Genomic DNA, 20,300 nt, shown 5'->3' with positions numbered 1-20,300 from the left:
AAGATTCAAGAGACTAATAACTTGATTCATTGTAGAAGGCATCAAATTTCATATCAATCCTATGAAATTTGCAGACCTCATTGGCAAAAAGGGAGATGGAGGTTACAGTACTTCGAATCAATGGAGTTCTACCTCCTTTCTTGTTTGCACGCTTAAAACTAGGATTTCTTCCTTTTTAATTTTATTTTTAATTACCTTCCATATTTTATGCTTTTTGAATTATATATTTATGTTTAATATTAGTTAAAATCCACTTAAGCATCCATGTCATTTAATGAATGAATATGAACCTTTGGATGTTTTGTAATCTGAAGTTTTTAAAAAAGTGTAAAAATATTTGTCAAAATGTTTGTCCCTTTATCATATCCCTATATATATATATATATATATATTTTTTTTTTTTTTTTTTTTGAATCTTCTACTTTCCCGGTTATTATGCCCACCACTCCACCCCAATACCGAGCTAGAACATGCCATACATATTTGTGCCAGCAAGAAATATAAATTCAACTAATGACTAACAATGCTACTTCCTGCACATTCTTAAATAAAATAAAATCCGATATTGGTAAACCATTAGAAAACATCAACTAGAGCTTATAAGAAAGAAAACTTATGTTTCGTGTATTATTAGATGGAGGCTACGTGTTGGGATAATGGATGAGGAGAAGAATTGAAGAAAAAAAAAATAAAGAAGAGAAGAACTGAAGAAAATGGGAAGAGGTGTGGTGCGAAAAAAGAAGAGAGGAGAGAGGAAGAGATAAGAAATAAAAAAAAACAATAATGTCAGGTTTAAGCATGAGAGGTTTTGACACACTCCGATCCAGAATGTCCACCTAGACTCCGAAGCGAGCTGTGTTGGCTGACACCAGGAGGGTAATGAAGCCATAAAGTGTAGTGATGTGGAAAATGTAAGTAAATTTAAACCTAAAAGTGCCTAAGTATGAGAGTGTGTTTGTGAGCGAGAATGAACCCATTTCACACATGATGTCAGAGCATAAGTAAAGTACAGTAGAGTGGATTGAGAATTATATCATCGAATGTAATCTCTAATACCAAGATCTATCACAAATCCTCGTTGATACGAAAGCTTAGCTACTAAAACCTAGAGGGGCAAAAAATAAGGGTGAGTGGGCCTAAAAATAAAGCTTTGTAAAAACCTTTTTGAAAACATAATAACCCCTTGCCATAAAATAAGTATAGTTTCCAAAATATACATACTATGTATAGTAAGAAAATACTTACCGTAGCCTGCAATATCTCAAGAATTCATTATGGGGCACAATATCTCGTAAATAAGTGCATGACATAAGTAAACATATCATATCGAGTGCTCATCGACACGTGCTGACACATGAGTTCATGTAGAGATATTCTAACATGAACAAGACAGGGTGTAATAATGATATACACTATAGTACTACAATCACGTGAAGACTAGCGCTATGCGCAGCATATACGAGTCCTAATTGCCTATAGCAATCTAGGACAGGACTAGCTACAATGGATCCAAAGTGAGCGTACAGTGCGATGTGCACATACACGTGAAAGACTGGCCCTGACCCAGGTGAGTACTAACACCAATTCAGCAAATGATGAACATATAACATAAATATAGTCATGCCATAGTGATTCAATAATTATAGTCAACATAACATTATTCATAGTCGTAAACCTAAATTAAGGCATCATGTAAGATTTATAATGATTTTCTAATTATCTTCGCTACGTCATTTCTTATAAAGACCCACTCACAAATCATTATTAAATATAGAAACTTCATTATTAAATATATATATATATATATGGAAACCAAACAATTATATGTGTATATAAGAAAAAAGACCCACTCACAGATCATGTCGTCGAGTCGAACCCATCTCGTAGCATCGAGAGTCCTTGCGATGTGTTTCACCTAGAAACGAAACCATTTATGTAAATACGTTAGTATGGCTAATAAAGAAACTATTTTAAAACAATCGAAGTTTGGAAAACGGAGGGTGGATTTGGGTCTTGCATGTCAAGAAACCTAAAGAGGGACCTCGGGCTCCTTCATGAGCCGTCGCATGCGCGACTCACAGTGGCTCCCTCATGCGCACCCACGCACCTACGAGTACGACGATACTCGCCTTCTTCACCTGCATTTTGCAGGTTTTTGGTCCGACTTCTAAAGCTTCTATCGAGCTTAATTCTTAACCAAATTCGATAATTCAAAAACCAATGTGAAGCTAGAAACATAGGGAACAAGACGATACCTATTGGAAGCCCAATCATGGCCGATGTTGGCTGGGAAAATGGTCTGAAAGTGGCCAAATGGCCACGGATCTTAATTTTCTAGAAATTTGGGAAATTTTTCCCAAGTTGCTTCTTGCATTACATCGTCATCCAATCACCATTTTAGAAACAAGAAAGATTTAGGGGTCTTGAGGCTTACTATGGTCGGGAAAGGGAAAAAACAGTGATATAGCCACTATACAATGCAGGTTTCATGGCTGGTTTGAGTTCGCAGCTTGAAGTCCTAGTTCCTTGTTTAGAAGGTTGATGAAATCCGTTGATGTGGATAGTTAAAGTAGTCATAATGGTGGTTTCGGCTTCCTGGTCATCCAATATTTGTAGAGGCAGAGGGAACATCAAGGTCACTGATGGCTTGTTGTGAGGCTTGTAACTAGTGAGTGGTTCAGCCGGGGCTCATCGGAGATAGCAGATGGCGATGGGGCTCGGCTGTTTTGTGTTGCACAGAGAGTGCAGAGAGAGAGGGTTTGAAATGTGAGGGAGGAGAGTAGGGTATGGGCCCCACTGGCTCACCAAACAAGATCAAACAATAGAAAATTACAAAAACATCTTCCGCAAACATGAAATTACTAAAACGCCCTTTACGTTTGTATTTCTGTAAAATTTTAACCGTAGCTTTGATTTCGATTCCATTTACACTTACATGTTTGTCGTGACGAGCACTGCGAGGATATGCCAAAAGAATGTTTCATACATCTCACAAGACGCCGGTCAACAAAAGTCGACATCTTCGCCTTTAGCGGCATTTTCGTCAATTCACTATTTTAAAATTAGTAAAATCGTAAAAGAGAATGTCATTCCGTCGCGATCGGATTGCAATGATTCCTCTTTCATGCCTCCAAACTCATACTTTCCTTCTCCTTCAATACAATACTATAATATAATACTTTTTATAAAAACATAAGGTCGAAAGTATTTATATATATGTATAATAACATCCCGTCAAAATACGTATATATAATAACGTAAAGTTAAAATAATTATACTGAAATTAAAACTAAACATAGAATATTTTTCACCTACATACTCGTTGCATCACGCACTCCGAACATACGTGTGTAATATCTTTGGGTTAAGCCCAAACCATAAATAAATAAATAAATAAAAATAATATCGTAACGGACCTACTTGTCCACTTGCCTAACGAATCCAACGAATAAGTTATCGATATTACAGTCTGTAGCCCGTAATACCAACAACACATTATTGTCTCGATAAGCAAGCAAAAAATTCTCGAGGACGCAAAATTACCATCTTGCCCCTCATTGGGACATACATATAAATCGTCTGATTAGTGTCTTGACCGCGCTCATGTAGTACCTCTTGGGAGACAACGCAAATAGCACACAATTTCCTAAATTGTAATCTCGATTATTCAAATACCTGTTCGTAATAATCCTCAGTCAGTCATGTGATATGCATGAAATCTTCATATAACGTCTCAAATAGTGCCATAACCAAAATTGAAAATTGTAACCGTGGTTACACGCAACTCTAACAGAGATAGGTGTTGATCATAATCATACTAAAACTGTAGAACGAATAAACGCAACATGTCCACCAAGGTCTAGATAATTCATTTCGATTGGGCGTTAGTCTGAGGGTGAAAATGTGGTACTAAACATAGACTTAGTACACATGGCCTTAAAAAAAAAAAAAAAAAAAAAAAAAAAAAAAAAAAAAAAAAAAAAAGAAAGACTTCCCAAGACTTGAAAGTGAAATGCGCATCACAAAGAGATATAGTAGTGACATGCACACCAAGTACCCAAACAATGTAGTTCACAAAGCCTTAGCAAGCATCTTCATAATGAATTTCTCTCGGATTAAGCGAAAAACTATGTCGATAAGGCTAGAACACTCAAGAATTTGAGGGTCAAACTATAATCATCATAATATACAAGATACCTCGTACTGGGAGCTTATGGTGTTATTTCCCAACTCCATTCAGATACAGGAAGTGATTATAACCACTCGAATGATTCTTAATCATTTGTAAGTAACACCAAATCGATACTCGTGAATCCCAACAAGAATGAGATAGGACAAGCTAAAGATGTTCAAGGGTAGATATGTCTTTTACTACTGTAATAGTAATTACGTTTGCATAACCGAGGTAATACACGATAATGCAAGCATAGAGGTTAATCTGGTTCTTCCATCGTCGTTGATAGAAATTCGGCTTATTTCAAATGAAGATGTATTGAGAAAGCTAAGGTTGGTGAAGATTTTTGGACACGTTTCTCTATAGAGAAATGTCAGCCGAATTTCAAGTAAAGAAGGTAATTGTTAATTCCAGGTCATGAGTAAGATGGTTCATTTCATACGGTTCACATAAGCGATACACATCACGCTACATCGGCACATAGCCGAAACATTCAGTGAACATCACTGTAGAGTTCAAAATTATTGATGTCATCAGAAGGTATAAGGATAATGCTCGAGTGAGACAACACTTCAGTTGTTAGAACTTTATTCATATCCAACATCCCAAACTAAACTAACTTTCCTCAGTCGATAGGTGAGGAAAAACATTATAGTGGAAAAATCGCTAACAAATTGTCGATAAAATCGACAAGACCAAAGATTTCGTGAATTTCACGACACTTTGTGAAAATTTCAACTTTATTCTGCTACAATCTTTTTGGTAAAAAGAAAATAATATCGTCCACTGAGAGCACGTCTCCCAAGAAATGTATCCGCTCTAAACAAGTTTAACATTTGAAGAATTTGGTATAAGCTGACTATTGGTGTTTAGAGAATTTAGTCTCATTGCCAAGGTAGATGAGAAAGTCGTGAATAAGACCACTACGAATTCGCTACAGAAGAAACTCGAGTTCCAAAAGTTGGTTGGGTAGACCATCAATTCGAAGTATGGGTATTAACGGTTTTAATTGTCACCAATTGGGTTGCTAAAATCTAGGTACGATCATAAGGTTCGATCTTTCGCCTTCACGAATAGGTTCGAGGTTCCCTAGATAAGGTGTTTGGTTGAATAAATTCCTAATCGGTATGCTTTTGTAACTAAGTTCTTTCAATGATGTAGGAGTTGTTCAAAAAGGCACAGGAAAATTGTTGTTGCACGAGAAAGTGGATCGATAGTGTACTTCACTTTACCTTTTGGTGATATCCTAAGTGAAAATTGTGAATTGACGCCAAAGGTATACATCATTGGAACGTACAATGCTACTTCCTTTCTCTATGACACACACTAATAGGTCTTCATGGCTTTCTCGATAATCAAATTGCTCTTACAACGGAAAATTAACTCGTGCTTCTATTATAATGTTTGTCGGTGGAAGTGACCACAAGGATGAACGGTCAAGAATGTTCTGGTTACCTAGATGGTTAAAATAATTAATACAACTGCGAGTTTACTATCCTCCTAAAATGCTTGCTCCTAAGTTTCCACAATTTAAATTTCTTCGGCTCAGGTAGTCGCTGTTAATCAGTCTATCAGTCGCATCGCTAATTAACGGATTTATGATACTTTTAATATTTTGATATTGTTCGTTACCCTGAAACTATGAACCGGCATTCTGGCATAAAGGTATCACTCCCAAATACTAGTACATGTGTCTGGTATCAAAAATCATACCACCTGAATACTGGTTGACAACTTCTGGATATCGGACAGTTTCGTTAATTAGTAGCGTCATTGTAGGCTGATTACAGGTTAGAGCCCGCTCGGGTGGATGGTTTTGGATGATTGGTAATGATTTAGTTATATGAGTTGATTTTGTTGATTCTAGGGAAAATTGATTACTGCTTTTGTGATTTTTGCTACTCGAAGGTAAACAACTCATACTGTTATGCCTATACTCATTGAAATGACGAGTATAACATTGAAAGAAATTGTGGAAACTAGTATTGGTTGGAATTTTTTGAGGTTTGAAAAAGGAATTTTCTAATAATCTACTTTAGAACGGACTTAAACAGAAGTCGATCTTCCTCTTAAAGATCTGTAACGATCACTTGTGTGTTTAAAAAGATTAGTGCTATTAGGGACCCAAAGTGACTGTTCCCTAGATGTTTTTCCGTCAAATGCTATCCCTTTAGCATCACATTGTCATTCGGGACATTTCTGGAAATTTTGACGAAAACTAAAACTTCGTAGGAATTTTAATAGGTGGTATACTAATGAGTACTTCCAAGGAATCAAAACTATTCTTGGTTTCCTATCTCTAAAGGTTTGGTAATGATGACTGGAGAATAATGATGGGATTGATTGGTAAAGTCTTTGATGGTACACAATTACTGATACAATAGCCCTGCTTCAAGGTCACAAACTCGTCTCCGAATTGAGATTTTCCTTGGCAAGAAGGTTCTTTGTTTAAAGTCTAGAGGTGGTCGCCAAAATGTTCTTCTAGAAGATCAATAAGTCGTCTAAGATGCCCAAAACTTAGAAAAAACCAATACATTTTTCATATTCGACGAGGTGGCAAGATTCGACGTTTAGGTTCAAGAACCAAGAATGCTTACATCACGCGTGTGATGAACGCAATACTGCCCAAACTTATGCTTTGATACCAAACTGACACACCTTAACCCGGAATGTCCATCTGGACTTTGGATCGAGTTGTGCTGGCTGACATCAGGTGGGTGACGAAGCCATAAAGTGTAGTGATGTGGAAAATGTAAGTAAATTTAAACCTAAAAGTTCCTAAGTATAAGAGTGCGCTTGTGAGCGGGAATGAACCCACTTCACACGTGATGTTAGAGCATAAGTGAAGTATAATAGAGTGGATTGAGAATTAAGGTAATCTCCAATACCAAGATTTGCCACAAATCCTCGTCAATACGAAAGCTCAGCAACTAAAACCTGGAGGGGCAAAACACAAGGGTGAGTGGGCCTAAAAATAAAAGTTTGTAAAAACCTTTTCGAAAACATAATAACCCCTCACTGTAAAATAAGTATAGTTTTCAGAATATACATACTACATACAGTAAGAAAATACTTACCGTAGCCTGCAATATCTCAGGAATTCATTAAGGCACAATATCTCATAAATAAGTGCGTGACGTAAGTAAACATATAATATCGAGTGCTCATCGACACGTGCTGACACACGAGTTCATGTATAGATATTCTGACATGAACAAGATTGGGTGTAACAATGATATACACTCTAGTACTACAATCACATGAAAACTGGCGCTATACGCAACACATACTAGTCCTAATTACCGAAAGCAATCTAGGACAGGATTGGCACCAACAATGGATCCAAAGTGAGTGTACGGTGCGATGTGCACATATCATTCTTCTCATGAATTTCTTTCAATTATGTACTGCTCCAAAATTCGCTCCGCTGCAGTCTTTATCAGCTCGAACACTGCCTACACCACCAATTAGAAACCCATCTCAAAAAATCATCAAAATTTAACAAAGTCATAAAATATGGAAAAAAAAAAAAAAACACAAAACTCAGATGAATTTTTACCTCATATATAAAGCCACACTTTTCGAGGTGAAAAGCCATCCCAACTGAAAATTCAAAGAAAATGCATGAGTCCTGGGAGATTGCTACTTTCTTTCCAACCTGCATCACTCCATTCAGAACCGATTCTGGCACATCCTGCCCCTCCTTGGTCCGTTCAATCTCTAACTCTATCTCCCTGGAAGTAGCAGAGGATGATGGCGATCTTAGCAACGGGTTGGTGTTGCGACAACATGTCCTTGCCCATGGACCAAGATTGTCTGCCCTCCCATTTTTCATCCCCTTCTATGCCCTTCTATTTTTCTAGCCATTGGTTTCATTTTGAGTTAATTTAATGCTCCAGATTTTGCCACTTCACACATTTTCACTCTCATTTATTCCTCTTCGCTTCTGCATTCACATATCAAGAAAGCAATATCCCCGTCCTCCCCTTCGCCTCTTTTGCGAATGCAAACTAGGCCGTGAACGGAGCGGCCCACAATCTCGGTGTACACAGCAGGGCCTTTTAACCACCTCACAGACATGAAATCCGGCAACCGCAGATAGAAAGGGTCAACTTCAATTGACGGTTCAGGGCATTTCAATGGTGGCGCAGTCTCAACACATTCCCCGAACACATCTGAGTCATCAAAAGACACTGAAAAGAAATCAGAAAGATACGACCCAACTAAAAGGGCACGATCAAAGTTGGTTGTGGCAAAACGTTGGAGATGGGCTTTGATGAAGTAGCGGCTGCGGATGGTGGAGTGTTGGAAAAAAAAAAAAGAATTTATGAATTTAATCATCTGAAAGTCATGATTTAGGGATGAACAAATTAGAGAGAACTAAAAAATTTTGAAATAAACACTCGGGAACTGTGGCGATTGTGAATCGAGAGGCATAGGCGGTGAAGAAATCAATAGGAGACTGAGAAGAAGAAATCCATGAGACAGAAGGAGATGAGAGGATAATGGGTGGTGAGAGAGCCAAGGAGATCCATAATGGGAAGGCGAAAAGGGAGAAGGGGAAGAGAGAGAGAGAGAGAACAAATCAAACCAAAACAAAACGAAAACTGTGGGCTGAGAGTAAAAATGTTTCAGTCTGTGAATGCAGCAGCAGAAGCGAAGAGGAAGAAATGAGAGTGAAAATGTGTGAGGTGGCAAAATCTGGAGCATTAAATTAACTCAACATGAAATCAATGGCGGTGGCAAAATCTAGAGCATTAAATTAACTCAACATGAAATAAATGGCTAGAAAAATAGGAGGGCATAGAAGGGAATGAAAATGAGAGGGCATACAATCTTGGCCCCTTGCCCATGACCTTGAAGAAGTCGTACTGAGTCTCATCGATGAGCAGTGCATTGTCCTTAGCCTCTTGGGGGAGGAGCGACCAGAGTTTGTTGACGTTGATGATGGGGCAATAAAACTTGTTGCGGAGCTTGTGAAAGTATGTCATACCGACCTTATTGAAATACCCCAGGTCCGGTGGTGGTGCATGCCTCCGGCGTTCGTGACCGCCATAATGTGTGCGGTGCTTGCCTATACTGTGACTGGCGCCACGCCTCTCTTCTTGTGGTTCTTCTCGAATTGGATCATCTTTTCTCTCTCTCTTCTCTGATTATGCACCTCCTCCACTCACTCACCTAGCTAGGGTTTATGCGCCTCCACCTTTTTCAAATATAAAGGTATTTTTGTAACTTACACTCCAAAAAAAAAAAAAAAAAATACACTGATGATGTCATTTTACATATGTATTAATTTTTGTCTCTCTTCAAAATGTTTAAAAAATGTTGTCTCAATATATAATTAGGTATTAAAAGTATACTCTATGTGTAATTCTTCTTTAAACATTAGGGTTTGGTTATGACTTTTAGGCTTGGATTAATTAAATTTCATTTGGGTTTATATATGAAATGGGCCAAGTGAATTAGATATTTAAAAAGTAAATAAACAGTTCGGTCTGGATCTTACGATTCTGCCAAGATAAGAACTGAAACCGGTATGAACAGTTCGGTCCAGTTCTTGAACCTAAGTTTACTTTTCTTTTTTCGGTCAACACAGCTTTTTACAATTTATTTTGATGCGGTTTGATTCGGTTTCGTTGTTTTACGGTTTTTATGTCCACCCCTAATCTTAACAACAACAAAAAGTAAGCAAATAGTCCTACTTTCCCTTAAAGAACTTATAACTTAAGCAGTTAAAGACATTCATATATACAGAGACGGATCTACAGAGGGACCTGGGAGGTCCCAGGACCCCTCGGCGATTCTAAAATGCTGCTAGAAATTTTCCGGAGGACCCCTCGTACTTGAACACGAGGTCTGTACTGCAGGCTGCAGCTTGAAGGTTGCAGCTTGCAACGAAGACGAAGACAGCGGCGGGGGAGAAGAAAGAAAACAAACAGGCCTTTTGAAAAATTGGTCCAAAATGCAGTGTTTTGGTCAATTTGTTTAATTTGTTTATTTTTTATATTTTATATTTTTTTAAGCCTGAGATAAATGGTGCCGTTTGTCCATGATTCCATACTCTCTTTTTTAACGCCTAGCCCCACACGGGTCATCTTTCCCAAGAGTCCTTTCCCTATTCCTCTGTTTTGCCCCCCCTAATCCCCCCATCTTTCTTATATTCACCCAATTCCAAAACCCTAAATTTCTAATCCCACCCAATCCCATATTATAATTGCATTACTCTAATATCATACCTCCACTTGTTTCAATTCTCCAAGCCACCACTATTTGGTTCAAAATTCAAGTAATCTTTTTGGTATTCTAATCTAATCTCAATTAAATTATATTAGATATTGGTGGAGATTTTTAGTCTATTATTGATATGATTGTTGATATGTTTTATGTTTGTATACTCATTTTATCATTGAAATTTAGATGGAATTTTTGTTTATTGGTTGATTGGTATATGTTTTGTGTTTTTGGTTAAATGTGTAGTTTAGAAATAAGAAATATGGAAAGATTTTTCAAGCCAAAGCCAATAGCACCATCTACTTGTTCGGATAGTTCAAGCTCAAGACAAAATGAGTGTGACATTGATTTTAATAATCTTGAGAGAGACCCGGGAAAAAGAATTCGAATGAAAGACTATCCTTCTAATATTCAAGATGAGGTCCGAAGAGCATATTTGCAAATGGGACCTTGTAGGCCTACAAAGTATGAGTTCCCATTTTGTGCGTTTTGATAATGATTTTTCTCAATTGCGGGGGATTAATGAGCTTGCTAAGAAAATGGTGGAGAAAGGGTTGCATCAAACATTTGCATATGTATATTTGGTTGTTCAGTTGACTTTGGTTTTACCAGTTGCAACTGCTTCAGTGGAGATGACATTGTCCGTTATGAATATCATTAAGAGTCCACTTCGCAACAAAATAGGAGATCAATGGTTAAATGACAGCTTAGTTGTTTACATTGAGAAAGATGTTTTTTCATATATTGGTAATGAAGCTATCATGGAACATTTTTAGACTATGAAATCTCGTCGTGGACGCTTTAATTAAGATTTTATAGCTTATAATGTTGTTTTGCACATGATTTTTGAATGAAATGTATATATTTAACTTTTCGACGTTATTTTTGTTTATAAATTTTTTGACCTTTATTATTGGGACCCTCCGAGTTTAAAATTCTAGATCCGTCACTGCATATATATAAATAAAATTCTAGCGTCTTATTCACACGTGCATTTACACCTTTTCCCTCTTACGTTTTATAAAGTTTAGTTTATAACATAGTCACAAAATTGAATGAATTTCTGATCTTTCAATGATGATAAAAAATAAATTAGCTTCATATACATAGGGAGCCAAATATTGTTCTAATCTATTGAAGCCGGCCTTCTAACCTCTGCCTATAACCTTTTAGCCCAATTCATGCATATTTTTTTAACTCAAGTTAGAAATTAAAATGGCAAATTAAGTTGAATTTAACTCATCAACGTTATGGTTTCGTTTGTAAAAAAGTTTTAATTGAAATGTTTTTTTGGGTAACAAAATTAAAATGTTGTTCACCACAAAAAAAAAAAAAAAAAAAAGAAAAAAAAAGAAAAAAAAAAAGAAATGTTTTAATTTCGCTTCCAACTCCAAACTCGAGGAACTTGTGCAGATATTTCTTTCAGTTCAGAGGGTTGTGATAAACTGTAACTGGAAAAGAAAACACTTCAATCGAAAAAAAATGGATGAAACGTTTCTCTTGATGCTGTCAAACCTCCTCCATCTCCACAACTCAATCGACCCAACAACCTCCCTCCTCTCCACCACCCCCACAACCGCCGCCGCCGCCGCATCTTCCTCCCCCACCACCTCCTCCTCCCCCACCCCAACCTCCCTCCTCGCCTCCTCCTCCGCCGCCCCTCTCCTCTTCTTCACCATCGCCTCCGTCCTCTCCTTCATCGCCACCTCCCGCACCAAACCCTCCTCCTCCTCATCCCAAAACCCACCCCCCGCCTCCACCGACACCGCCGCCGCATCCGCCTTTTCCGTCTCCGCCTTCCGAGCCCTCTCCACCGAACACATCTGGTCCCTAGAAGCCCCTCTCCGCGATGCCCAATGGCGGTCCCTCTACGGCCTCTCCTACCCTGTCTTCACTACCGTCGTCGAGAAGCTCAAACCCCACATCGCCCTCTCCAATCTCTCCCTCCCCTCTGACTACGCTGTCGCCATGGTCCTTTCCCGCCTCTCCCACGGCTTCTCCGCCCAAACCCTTGCCTCCCGCTACTCCCTCGATCCATACCTCGTCTCCAAGATTACCAACATGGTCACCCGCCTCCTCGCCACCAAGCTGTACCCTGAGTTTATCAAGATTCCCATCTCCCGCCGCAGGCTAATTGAAACCACCCAGGCTTTCGAGGAGCTTACGTCGCTCCCCAACATGTGTGGCGCCATTGACGGCAGCCCAATCAAGCTCCATAAGCACAATTTGCCCGGAAACTACAAATGCCGATATGGGTACCCTTCGGTTTTGCTCGAGGTCGTGGCGGATCACAAGAAAATCTTCTGGGATGTGTGTGTGAAAGCCCCTGGCGGCACAGACGACGCCACCCATTTCAGAGATAGTCTTTTGTACAATAAGCTGACTTCCGGCGATGTTTGGGAGAAGATAATCAATGTGAGGGGTCATCATGTGAGGCCTTACATTGTTGGGGACTGGTGCTACCCCTTGATGTCCTTTATGCTGACACCTTTTTCGCGGAATGGGATGGGGACTCCTGCCCAGAACCTGTTCGACGGAATGCTTATGAAGGGGAGGTCTGCTGTGGTTGAGGCAATTGGGCTGCTTAAAGGGAGGTGGAAGATTCTGCAGGACCTCAATGTGGGTATTAATCATGTGCCTCAGACCATTGTTGCTTGTTGCGTGTTGCATAACTTGTGCCAAATTGCGAGGGAGCCTGAACCGGAGCTCTGGAAGGACCCGGATGAGAGTGGGCCGCCGCCCAGGGTGCTTGAAAGCGAGAAGGATTCTTACTACTATGGGGAAAGCTTGAGGCAAGCATTGGCAGATGATTTGCATCAGAGGCTTTCGTCGAGATAAGACACGCATTCTTTCAGGGTAAAGGGGTGGCTTCTCAAACCTTTTATTTTTCTATGTAAGGATGTTCGTTTGAATGTTATCTTGGTTGTTCGTTTTAGGTTTTAGGCTGTAGTACTTGAATTAAGCTAAATATGTGATGACTGAGATAGTTGTTGGGGCCGACTGACTTGGTAGTGAAGTTACAGGATTGGCGGAAAGAGTGGAAATCCACTAGTGGTTCATCAGGTCTACTGCATTTTATGTGTGTTTAGCACTAGCCGTTGAAGATGAAGGGGATCAGAGTAATATGTCCTTGTAGCTAGTCTTTAGGAAGGATCTTGTGCATCGTAACCTTGCAATGTTTATGTCGAAATTATCATATTGATGAGCGTAATTCTTTGGTGCATTTGATCCACAGTAAGGGCTCAGAGGTCTGATGTTCTTGTTTCTGTTCTTGGGGTCTGTACGCTCTTCGGTAGATTCGCTTATATTGAAGCAAGAAGTAGACTAATTTGCGTACAATTGAACTGATGTGCGTTGAATCGTAGTTAACCTTGAAAGTTGAAGGTCACAAGTAGCAAAGACCAATTTACTAGTTGACGGAGGATTCCACCCGATACCTGATGTTCCGCCTTATCTTAAGGAAGTTGTTGTGTTTCCATTAACATAAATTCAAAAGCTGCCATTGCCAAGACAAAATGTTAAGAGAAGAACACAACCAGGGGCAACTTAAGATAATCAACATTAGCTCATAATTCATCACAAAATTGATGCGGCTTTCAATTTCTTTTCATCAAACAAACAAAATAGTTGCATGAGCAATTTTGCCATGAATACATGAAGTTTTGAGCCTTGGCGCAACGAGAAGAGCATAGCATACATCAAATCAATCAAATGCAGCTTGAAATCCACATCCTTTGCCTCTCAAGCAGCGAAACATAATGCTCAGTTTCTTTCAAGCGAAGAGAAAACTTACTACTTTCTTGTTTGCTTGTGCTTTTGTATGAAATTGAGTCTACCTACAACAGAAAGATTCAGTAGTAAGAAATTGATGCTAACCGCTGAAACTCTGTTAACTGAGACCGTAAAGTTCTAAAATAAATCGTGAGTGCACGTAAATACAAGGAAGAAAGCTGACAATGTCATAAATTGACCAAGAACAACACCACGCGTGGTAGATTCTTTGGTTATATAGTCTCTGCGTGCACTTGCAGCTGAACACAAGCACACATTACAGAATGCATTGAGTGAAAGACAGACATGGATACCTAACCAAGAAGAAACCGCTACCAGACGTTGTGAGAGGATCTAGTGAGAGCCTCCCATAATTGATCCATGAGTACAGATTAGAAAAGTACAGATTAAAAACAAAATGGCATTTCCAGAAAGCTTCAAAACTTCTGTTCGAATATGCTGTCCACCACAAACAGCATTCGAAACCAAATGCAAACTACACATAAATCAATACTGTGTGTCACAAATGTTACTTACATTGAGCATAACTCTGAAAAGAAGGAAAGTGTAGTGATTAGGCCTCTGTGAATAAATGTCACAAATGTTACTTACATTGAGCATAACTGAAGAATCTTCGTAAAAAGGTGGCTGAAGGCCTGGGTGACTAGGCCTCGCTGGCAGAAGCCACCACTGGTTCCCTTAATGTTGTGTCCGACAATACTCTAATAAAGGTGATAGAATTCAATTCCGTTCTCAATCACTGACCAATATATAAGCTCAAAGGTTCACTTCAGTATGCACCTTCCTCATTCACTTGGTCAGTCAAAAAGATCGCAATCAGCTTGAATGCTTGCCATCATTTTTGTTCTTTTCAGTAAGAGAATGTTTGCCATTATTTACCCCCCTGCACAGGCTGCTACTCCACTATTTGGAAGGAGGCCATCCTTGGCCATTTCGCTAAGCACATTAAATACCGCATCCATATTTCCTTCTTTATGGTTGACTTCAACGAGTAGTTTTGCAAGCTCAGCGTCACTAACCTGAGAGCTCCTAAGCATGTTCCCTATGACTTGATTCAATTCCTTGTTCATTCCCTCGGTGAAAAGTTCTTTAATCAACGCAATAACAGTCACAGTATGAGGAATGAAACCGAAATGCAACATCTCCTTGTATAGATTATATGCCTTCTGAACACTTCCACCCCTACAATGACCATGTATAATAACATCATAAACTGCCTCATTAGGCTTGTATTTCCTCTTAATCATCGTCTCAAAAACTTGGTCTGCTTCTTTCATCAAACCCTTCATACAGAATCCCTTTACAAGGGCCACCACGCTCTTAAATTCACTATTAGTGCAGTTCTCTATTAGTGTATTATATGTGACATCATCGGGAACAGACTCCTCGTAAAACAACTCGAGCAGAAGCCTCTTTGCTTCCCTTGTCCGAGCTTGTTTGTTAAGTCCGTTAATAAGCACACTGTATGTAACAACATCAGGTAAGAAACCTTTTCGTATCATTTCATTATTCAACTCTAGAGCCTTGATTAAGTCCCCTTCCACACAGTAAGCATTGATCAAGGTTGTGTACGTAAATTCATCAGGACGCATACCCATGCTTAACATTTCTTGGAACAGATCACAAGCTTCAACTAGTCTTCTTTGCTGACAGACACCTTGAATGAGTGATGAATAGGTAACTGCATCAGGTGATACACCCTTCTCCACCATCTCCTGCTTCATTCGAAATGCGCTCTCCAATTCCTTATGCCGACAATACCCAGTTATAATAGTACTATAACTTACTACATCAGGGAACAAACCTTTACCTATCATGTCTTGTATAACTCCAATGGCCTCCTCCATCCTCCCTAATAAGCAGTATCCATTGATAAGGGCATTGCAAGTCACAATCGAAGGTGAAAATCCACTCCCAATCATTTCATTCAGAACACCGTAAGCTTCATTTAAGAACCCCTGTTGAGAGAAGCCATCAATCAATGTAGTATATGTCCTCTCATTTGGACGAAGTCCTCTAATACGCATCTGATCAAAAAACTCCATTGCTCGTTTCAAATTCTTAGCCTTACACATGGCGTTAATCAATGCTGTATATGTGACGACATTTGGAGACAAGCCATTCCTCTGCATATCCTCTTGCAAAACAAGTGCTTGATGAAAATTGCCTGCCTTACAATATCCACTAATGAGTGTATTACCAGTCACCTCATCAGGAACAAAACCTTTTCTTTTCATCTCATCAAGGACCTGAATTGTCTCATTCATCCTGCCTTCTCGACACAAGCCATTGATTACCACATTATAAGAAATCAAATTCGGCTCCAAACCCTTGAACGCCATCGATCTGAACAGTTCAAACGCCTCATCAATCCTCTTCAACTTGCAATAGGCATCAATCAATGTATTATAAGTAACCACATTCGGCAAACAGCCATTTCTTTCCATTTCACCTAAAAAATACAACCCCATTTCCAAATTCCCCGCCCCGCTACAACCCCTAATCAAAATATTGTAAGTATACACATTCGGAGAGACCCCATTCCTAATCATCTCACTCCACACCTCTTCTGCAAATTTAACCGACCCTTTCGACCTAATAATTGCATCTAAAATCGCATTATACGACAGCACACCAGGCATAAATCCATGAACTTTAGCTAAACTAACAATGTTCATTGCTTTATCAATGAAATTCAAGTGAGAGTAAGACTTCACCACCAAGTCAAAGACCGCCGAGCTCGAATTGCAGCTATGAAAGGAGTCAGCGAGGCACTGAAAGACCAAACTGCCCCCATCGTCGACGGTGTTGAGGGCAACGTCCTCCGCGAGGGATTGAGCGGACTTGTAGAGCTTGAAGCGGGTGAGGATGTGGAGCGCCAGGCACTTGCATGGGAAGGTCAGGAATTGGCGGTTTCGAGCCCAGTTGAGGAAATTTAGGGTTAGGGTTTGGTCGAATTGGGACTTGAGGAGGACGCAGGAGGCTGCCTCTGGGGTAAAATGGGAAGATAGAGAAGTGAGGTGTTGAGGGTGGCGTTTGAGGTAGGTGATTGCCTTGTCGGCGAGGGCGGCGTCGGAGGGGGACCGGTGAAGTGAAGGTAGCTTGTAAATATGATGTTTCGGGAGGGGCATTTCGGCAATTGAAGAAGTTGGGGTCTATCAGAAAGTTCAGAACAAAAGTGTACAGTTGCAGAGTTGGTTCTGGCGGCCTCGCGAGGAAGAAACAGGGGAAAAGTTTAGACGTTTAAAGAGAACGACAACGTTCTTGGTAAATTTTTATTTTTTTTGGAACAAACGATATTATTTACACTAAAACGGAAAGGGTAGGCTTAGCCTTACAATGGGCTAGCAATAACGTGGTTCAAACCCGTCTTCGGCGAGAATCGAATCTAAGACCTCTCACTTATAAGTGAATAAAAATACCACTAAATTGTAGTACTAAGTGGTCGGTTTTTTTTATTTTTTATTTTTTAAACAAACGATATTATATACACTAAGGGGAATGTGGTGGATTTAGCTTCACAATGAGCTAGTAATAATGTGGTTCAAATTCGTCTTTGGTAAGAATCGAACCTAAAAACTTTCACTTATAAGTGAAAAGAAACACCACCATAGTACTAAAAACTATAAAACTGATTTCTTGAGTTTTCAAAAATTAACCTTCAATTTTGAGTTTTAGTTTAAATTTGATAACCTCACCTTGTTCAATTCTTGAAATGCCCCTTCTAAAATCTCAAGTTTGCAATCTTCTTTCACTTCACTGGTAATGGTATCCTTCCAAGCCGTTCTCGCTGACAAAGCGAGAAACTAGTTAGTAGATCAAATAGTTAGTTGTTAGGAGTAGAGACGTTTTTCGGAAGGATTGGATCATAATCAATGTTTCCAATTTTTGTTCTAAAATTTCGGAATCAGAGTAATCTTCAAAATTTCTAAACATAATTAAGATATTCATATATCTTATAAGTTTTTTTATATTTTCTAACTTTTTCCCATATGCAATTTATTATTCTTTCTTAATATTTGGTTACATATGCTTGTGTATAAATTCAACTAATTTCGTAGTGGCCACCTAGCAATACGGTTTAGTGGTATTCTTCTTCACTTGTAAGTGAGAAGTCCTAGGTTTGATTTTTGCCAAAGCGAATTTGAACCATATTATTGTTAACCCATTGTAAGGCTCTGCACACCCATTCCCCTTAGAGCACTTCCACCGTGATCCAATCCCTCCCCCCAACAAAAAGGGCTCCACGATATCCAACTCCACTGGACTCCAGGGGAGCCTAGTTTCTCCCCTAGGCAGAAATCGACAGGCCCAGCGCTTGGATTATATGAAGCAATGCTCAAGTCACGTAAAAAAAAATTAAAAAATTACAAAAAATTATAAAAATTTATAAAAAAGTAATCAAATAATTTTTTTTTTTATAAAGAGATATAAAAAATAATTAAAAATACAATAAAAATATAAAAAAATTATAATTTTTTCTGTAAATACCTAACCATGTTCTTCCACCTTACACCACATTTCAAAATTTTCAAATACTTTCAACTAATATTTTTTTATCATCCGAAATTAAAAATAAAATTATTTTTAATCTTTTATAAAACATAATATTTTAATACAAATTTTCTGGGCTATTCAATTTAGGGGTGGAGATGTGGAGATGCATTTGGACAATTATTGTTTACTATTGGCAATTAGTTGTTCACTAAGGGAATTGAGTTGCTTACTGCCCAAGGTAGCTTTGCTACACTAAAACTGCTATTTCAATAGAAAAAAAAAAAAACAAAACTAAATTCGTATTGTATAGCTTATCTCTTCAATTATATAATTTATGTAACGACCCGTCCCCAAAAATTTTAGTCTTTATAAATTTTAAATGTGAATTTACGGAAATGCCCTTTAAGACAAAGACATTGACTTTTGTTGACCGTCTTGTCATGTTACGTAAGGTTCATTTTCTTGGTGTATCCTCGTAGTACTCGTCGCTACGAACGCATGGACGCAAATGGAACGTAATTTGGAGTTATGAGAATGAGTTGTTAACAAATGAAGTTGAGAGCAAAATTGTAAATTTATTATTTTCTGGAATGCTCCAGATTTTTGGAGCAAAATTTGGAAAGCCACATGTGTGGCCCAGATTAAAGGGAAGAAAAGTTGGGTTGTGGAGATAAAAGATAAAGGAGAGGAAGGAGGATGGGCACTGCCCAATCGGGAGAAGAGAGAGAAGTGAGTGACCAATGGGAAGAGAGACCAAGAAGGGAAAGGAGGGAAAAGGAGATGGAGGGAATCAATCGGGTTTCCTTTGACCCGCGTGATGACCCATTTCCTTGGAGTTTTCCCACGGTTTTCCGTCTAATTTTTCGGCCTTCTTTAACCTTCCATCACCACCAAACCTCACCACAACACCCCATCACCTAATTCTAACCAAACCCGACAAATTTTAGCCCCGATGTGGTGAGAAAACCCACTGACGGGTCTGGGTGGGTCTCGGCCTTGAATCACCATTTGTGAAATGATTTATGTAGATCTCTACCACCATTAACTCTCCTTGAACCCAGGAACAAACCCCAACCAACAATAGAGGCGGTAGAGCACCGGAGGAGTCGAATTAATGCACACCCAAATTCTAGGGTTTCAAAGGGTTGGTGGCGATTTCAAGCTTTTCCCGGCCAAATTGGACTTAGCCATAGGTATAAAACTTGCTATACTCGTTGAGATCTTCATTTATGTGAAGTTTGAGAATTTTTAGAAATAGTTGATTTTTTCGGTGAGTCGGGGCGGTCGACCGCCATGTACAGCAGCAGCACATGGGCCAAGGCATCCCCTGACATTCCTAGGCTAAATTTGATTCGCCAATTCCGTACGTGAAGTCCGATTGATGAATTTCCTTAGTTTGAACCTAGTTCCATTAAGGTCCGCCACTTGATTATTATAGCAATCGACGCTCCGACCATTGGATTGTCACCAAACTTTGATACGTTATAGTACGTAATATTTGAGGATATTAGAAACTTACAGGAATCCGAAGTATGGATCTTTCCGAGTAGGATATGTAAGTTACGTGTTCTATTGATAAAAATTTTGAGACGTGATTTGATAATTG

General features: G+C 39.0%; 2 protein-coding genes across 5 annotated transcripts; one reads left to right on the top strand and one right to left on the bottom strand.

Annotated features, from left to right (window-relative positions):
• The first annotated feature begins 11,796 nt into the window (after positions 1-11,796).
• Positions 11,797-13,628, top strand: LOC137729585 (protein ALP1-like). Its single transcript, XM_068468561.2, has one exon. It carries the CDS (start codon positions 11,888-11,890, stop codon positions 13,241-13,243), a length of 1,356 nt encoding a protein of 451 aa, XP_068324662.2. The 5' UTR covers positions 11,797-11,887; the 3' UTR covers positions 13,244-13,628.
• A 323-nt stretch (positions 13,629-13,951) lies between these two features.
• On the bottom strand, positions 13,952-17,425 carry EMB2745 (Tetratricopeptide repeat (TPR)-like superfamily protein). 4 transcript variants are annotated; one of them, XM_088677953.1, is made up of 3 exons: positions 14,789-17,425; positions 14,491-14,672; positions 13,952-14,241 (listed from the first exon to the last, which is right to left on the bottom strand). In XM_088677953.1, exon 1 carries the CDS (start codon positions 17,326-17,328, stop codon positions 15,073-15,075), a length of 2,256 nt encoding a protein of 751 aa, XP_088534079.1. In that variant the 5' UTR covers positions 17,329-17,425; the 3' UTR covers positions 13,952-14,241; positions 14,491-14,672; positions 14,789-15,072. The 4 variants fall into 4 exon arrangements, with proteins under 4 accessions (XP_088534079.1, XP_088534077.1, XP_068324660.2 ...); XM_088677951.1 differs by lacking the exon at positions 14,491-14,672 and having other exon boundaries at positions 14,714-17,425; XM_068468559.2 differs by lacking the exon at positions 14,491-14,672.
• Positions 17,426-20,300: the final 2,875 nt, after the last annotated feature.

The sequence above is a fragment of the Pyrus communis genome, chromosome 10 (genome assembly GCF_041283825.1).
Source record: "Pyrus communis isolate YQ-2024b chromosome 10, ASM4128382v1, whole genome shotgun sequence".
Taxonomy (NCBI): Eukaryota; Viridiplantae; Streptophyta; class Magnoliopsida; order Rosales; family Rosaceae; genus Pyrus; species Pyrus communis.
The sequence above is the reverse complement of the archived record's forward strand: the minus strand, read 5'-3'. Positions and strand labels throughout refer to the sequence as shown.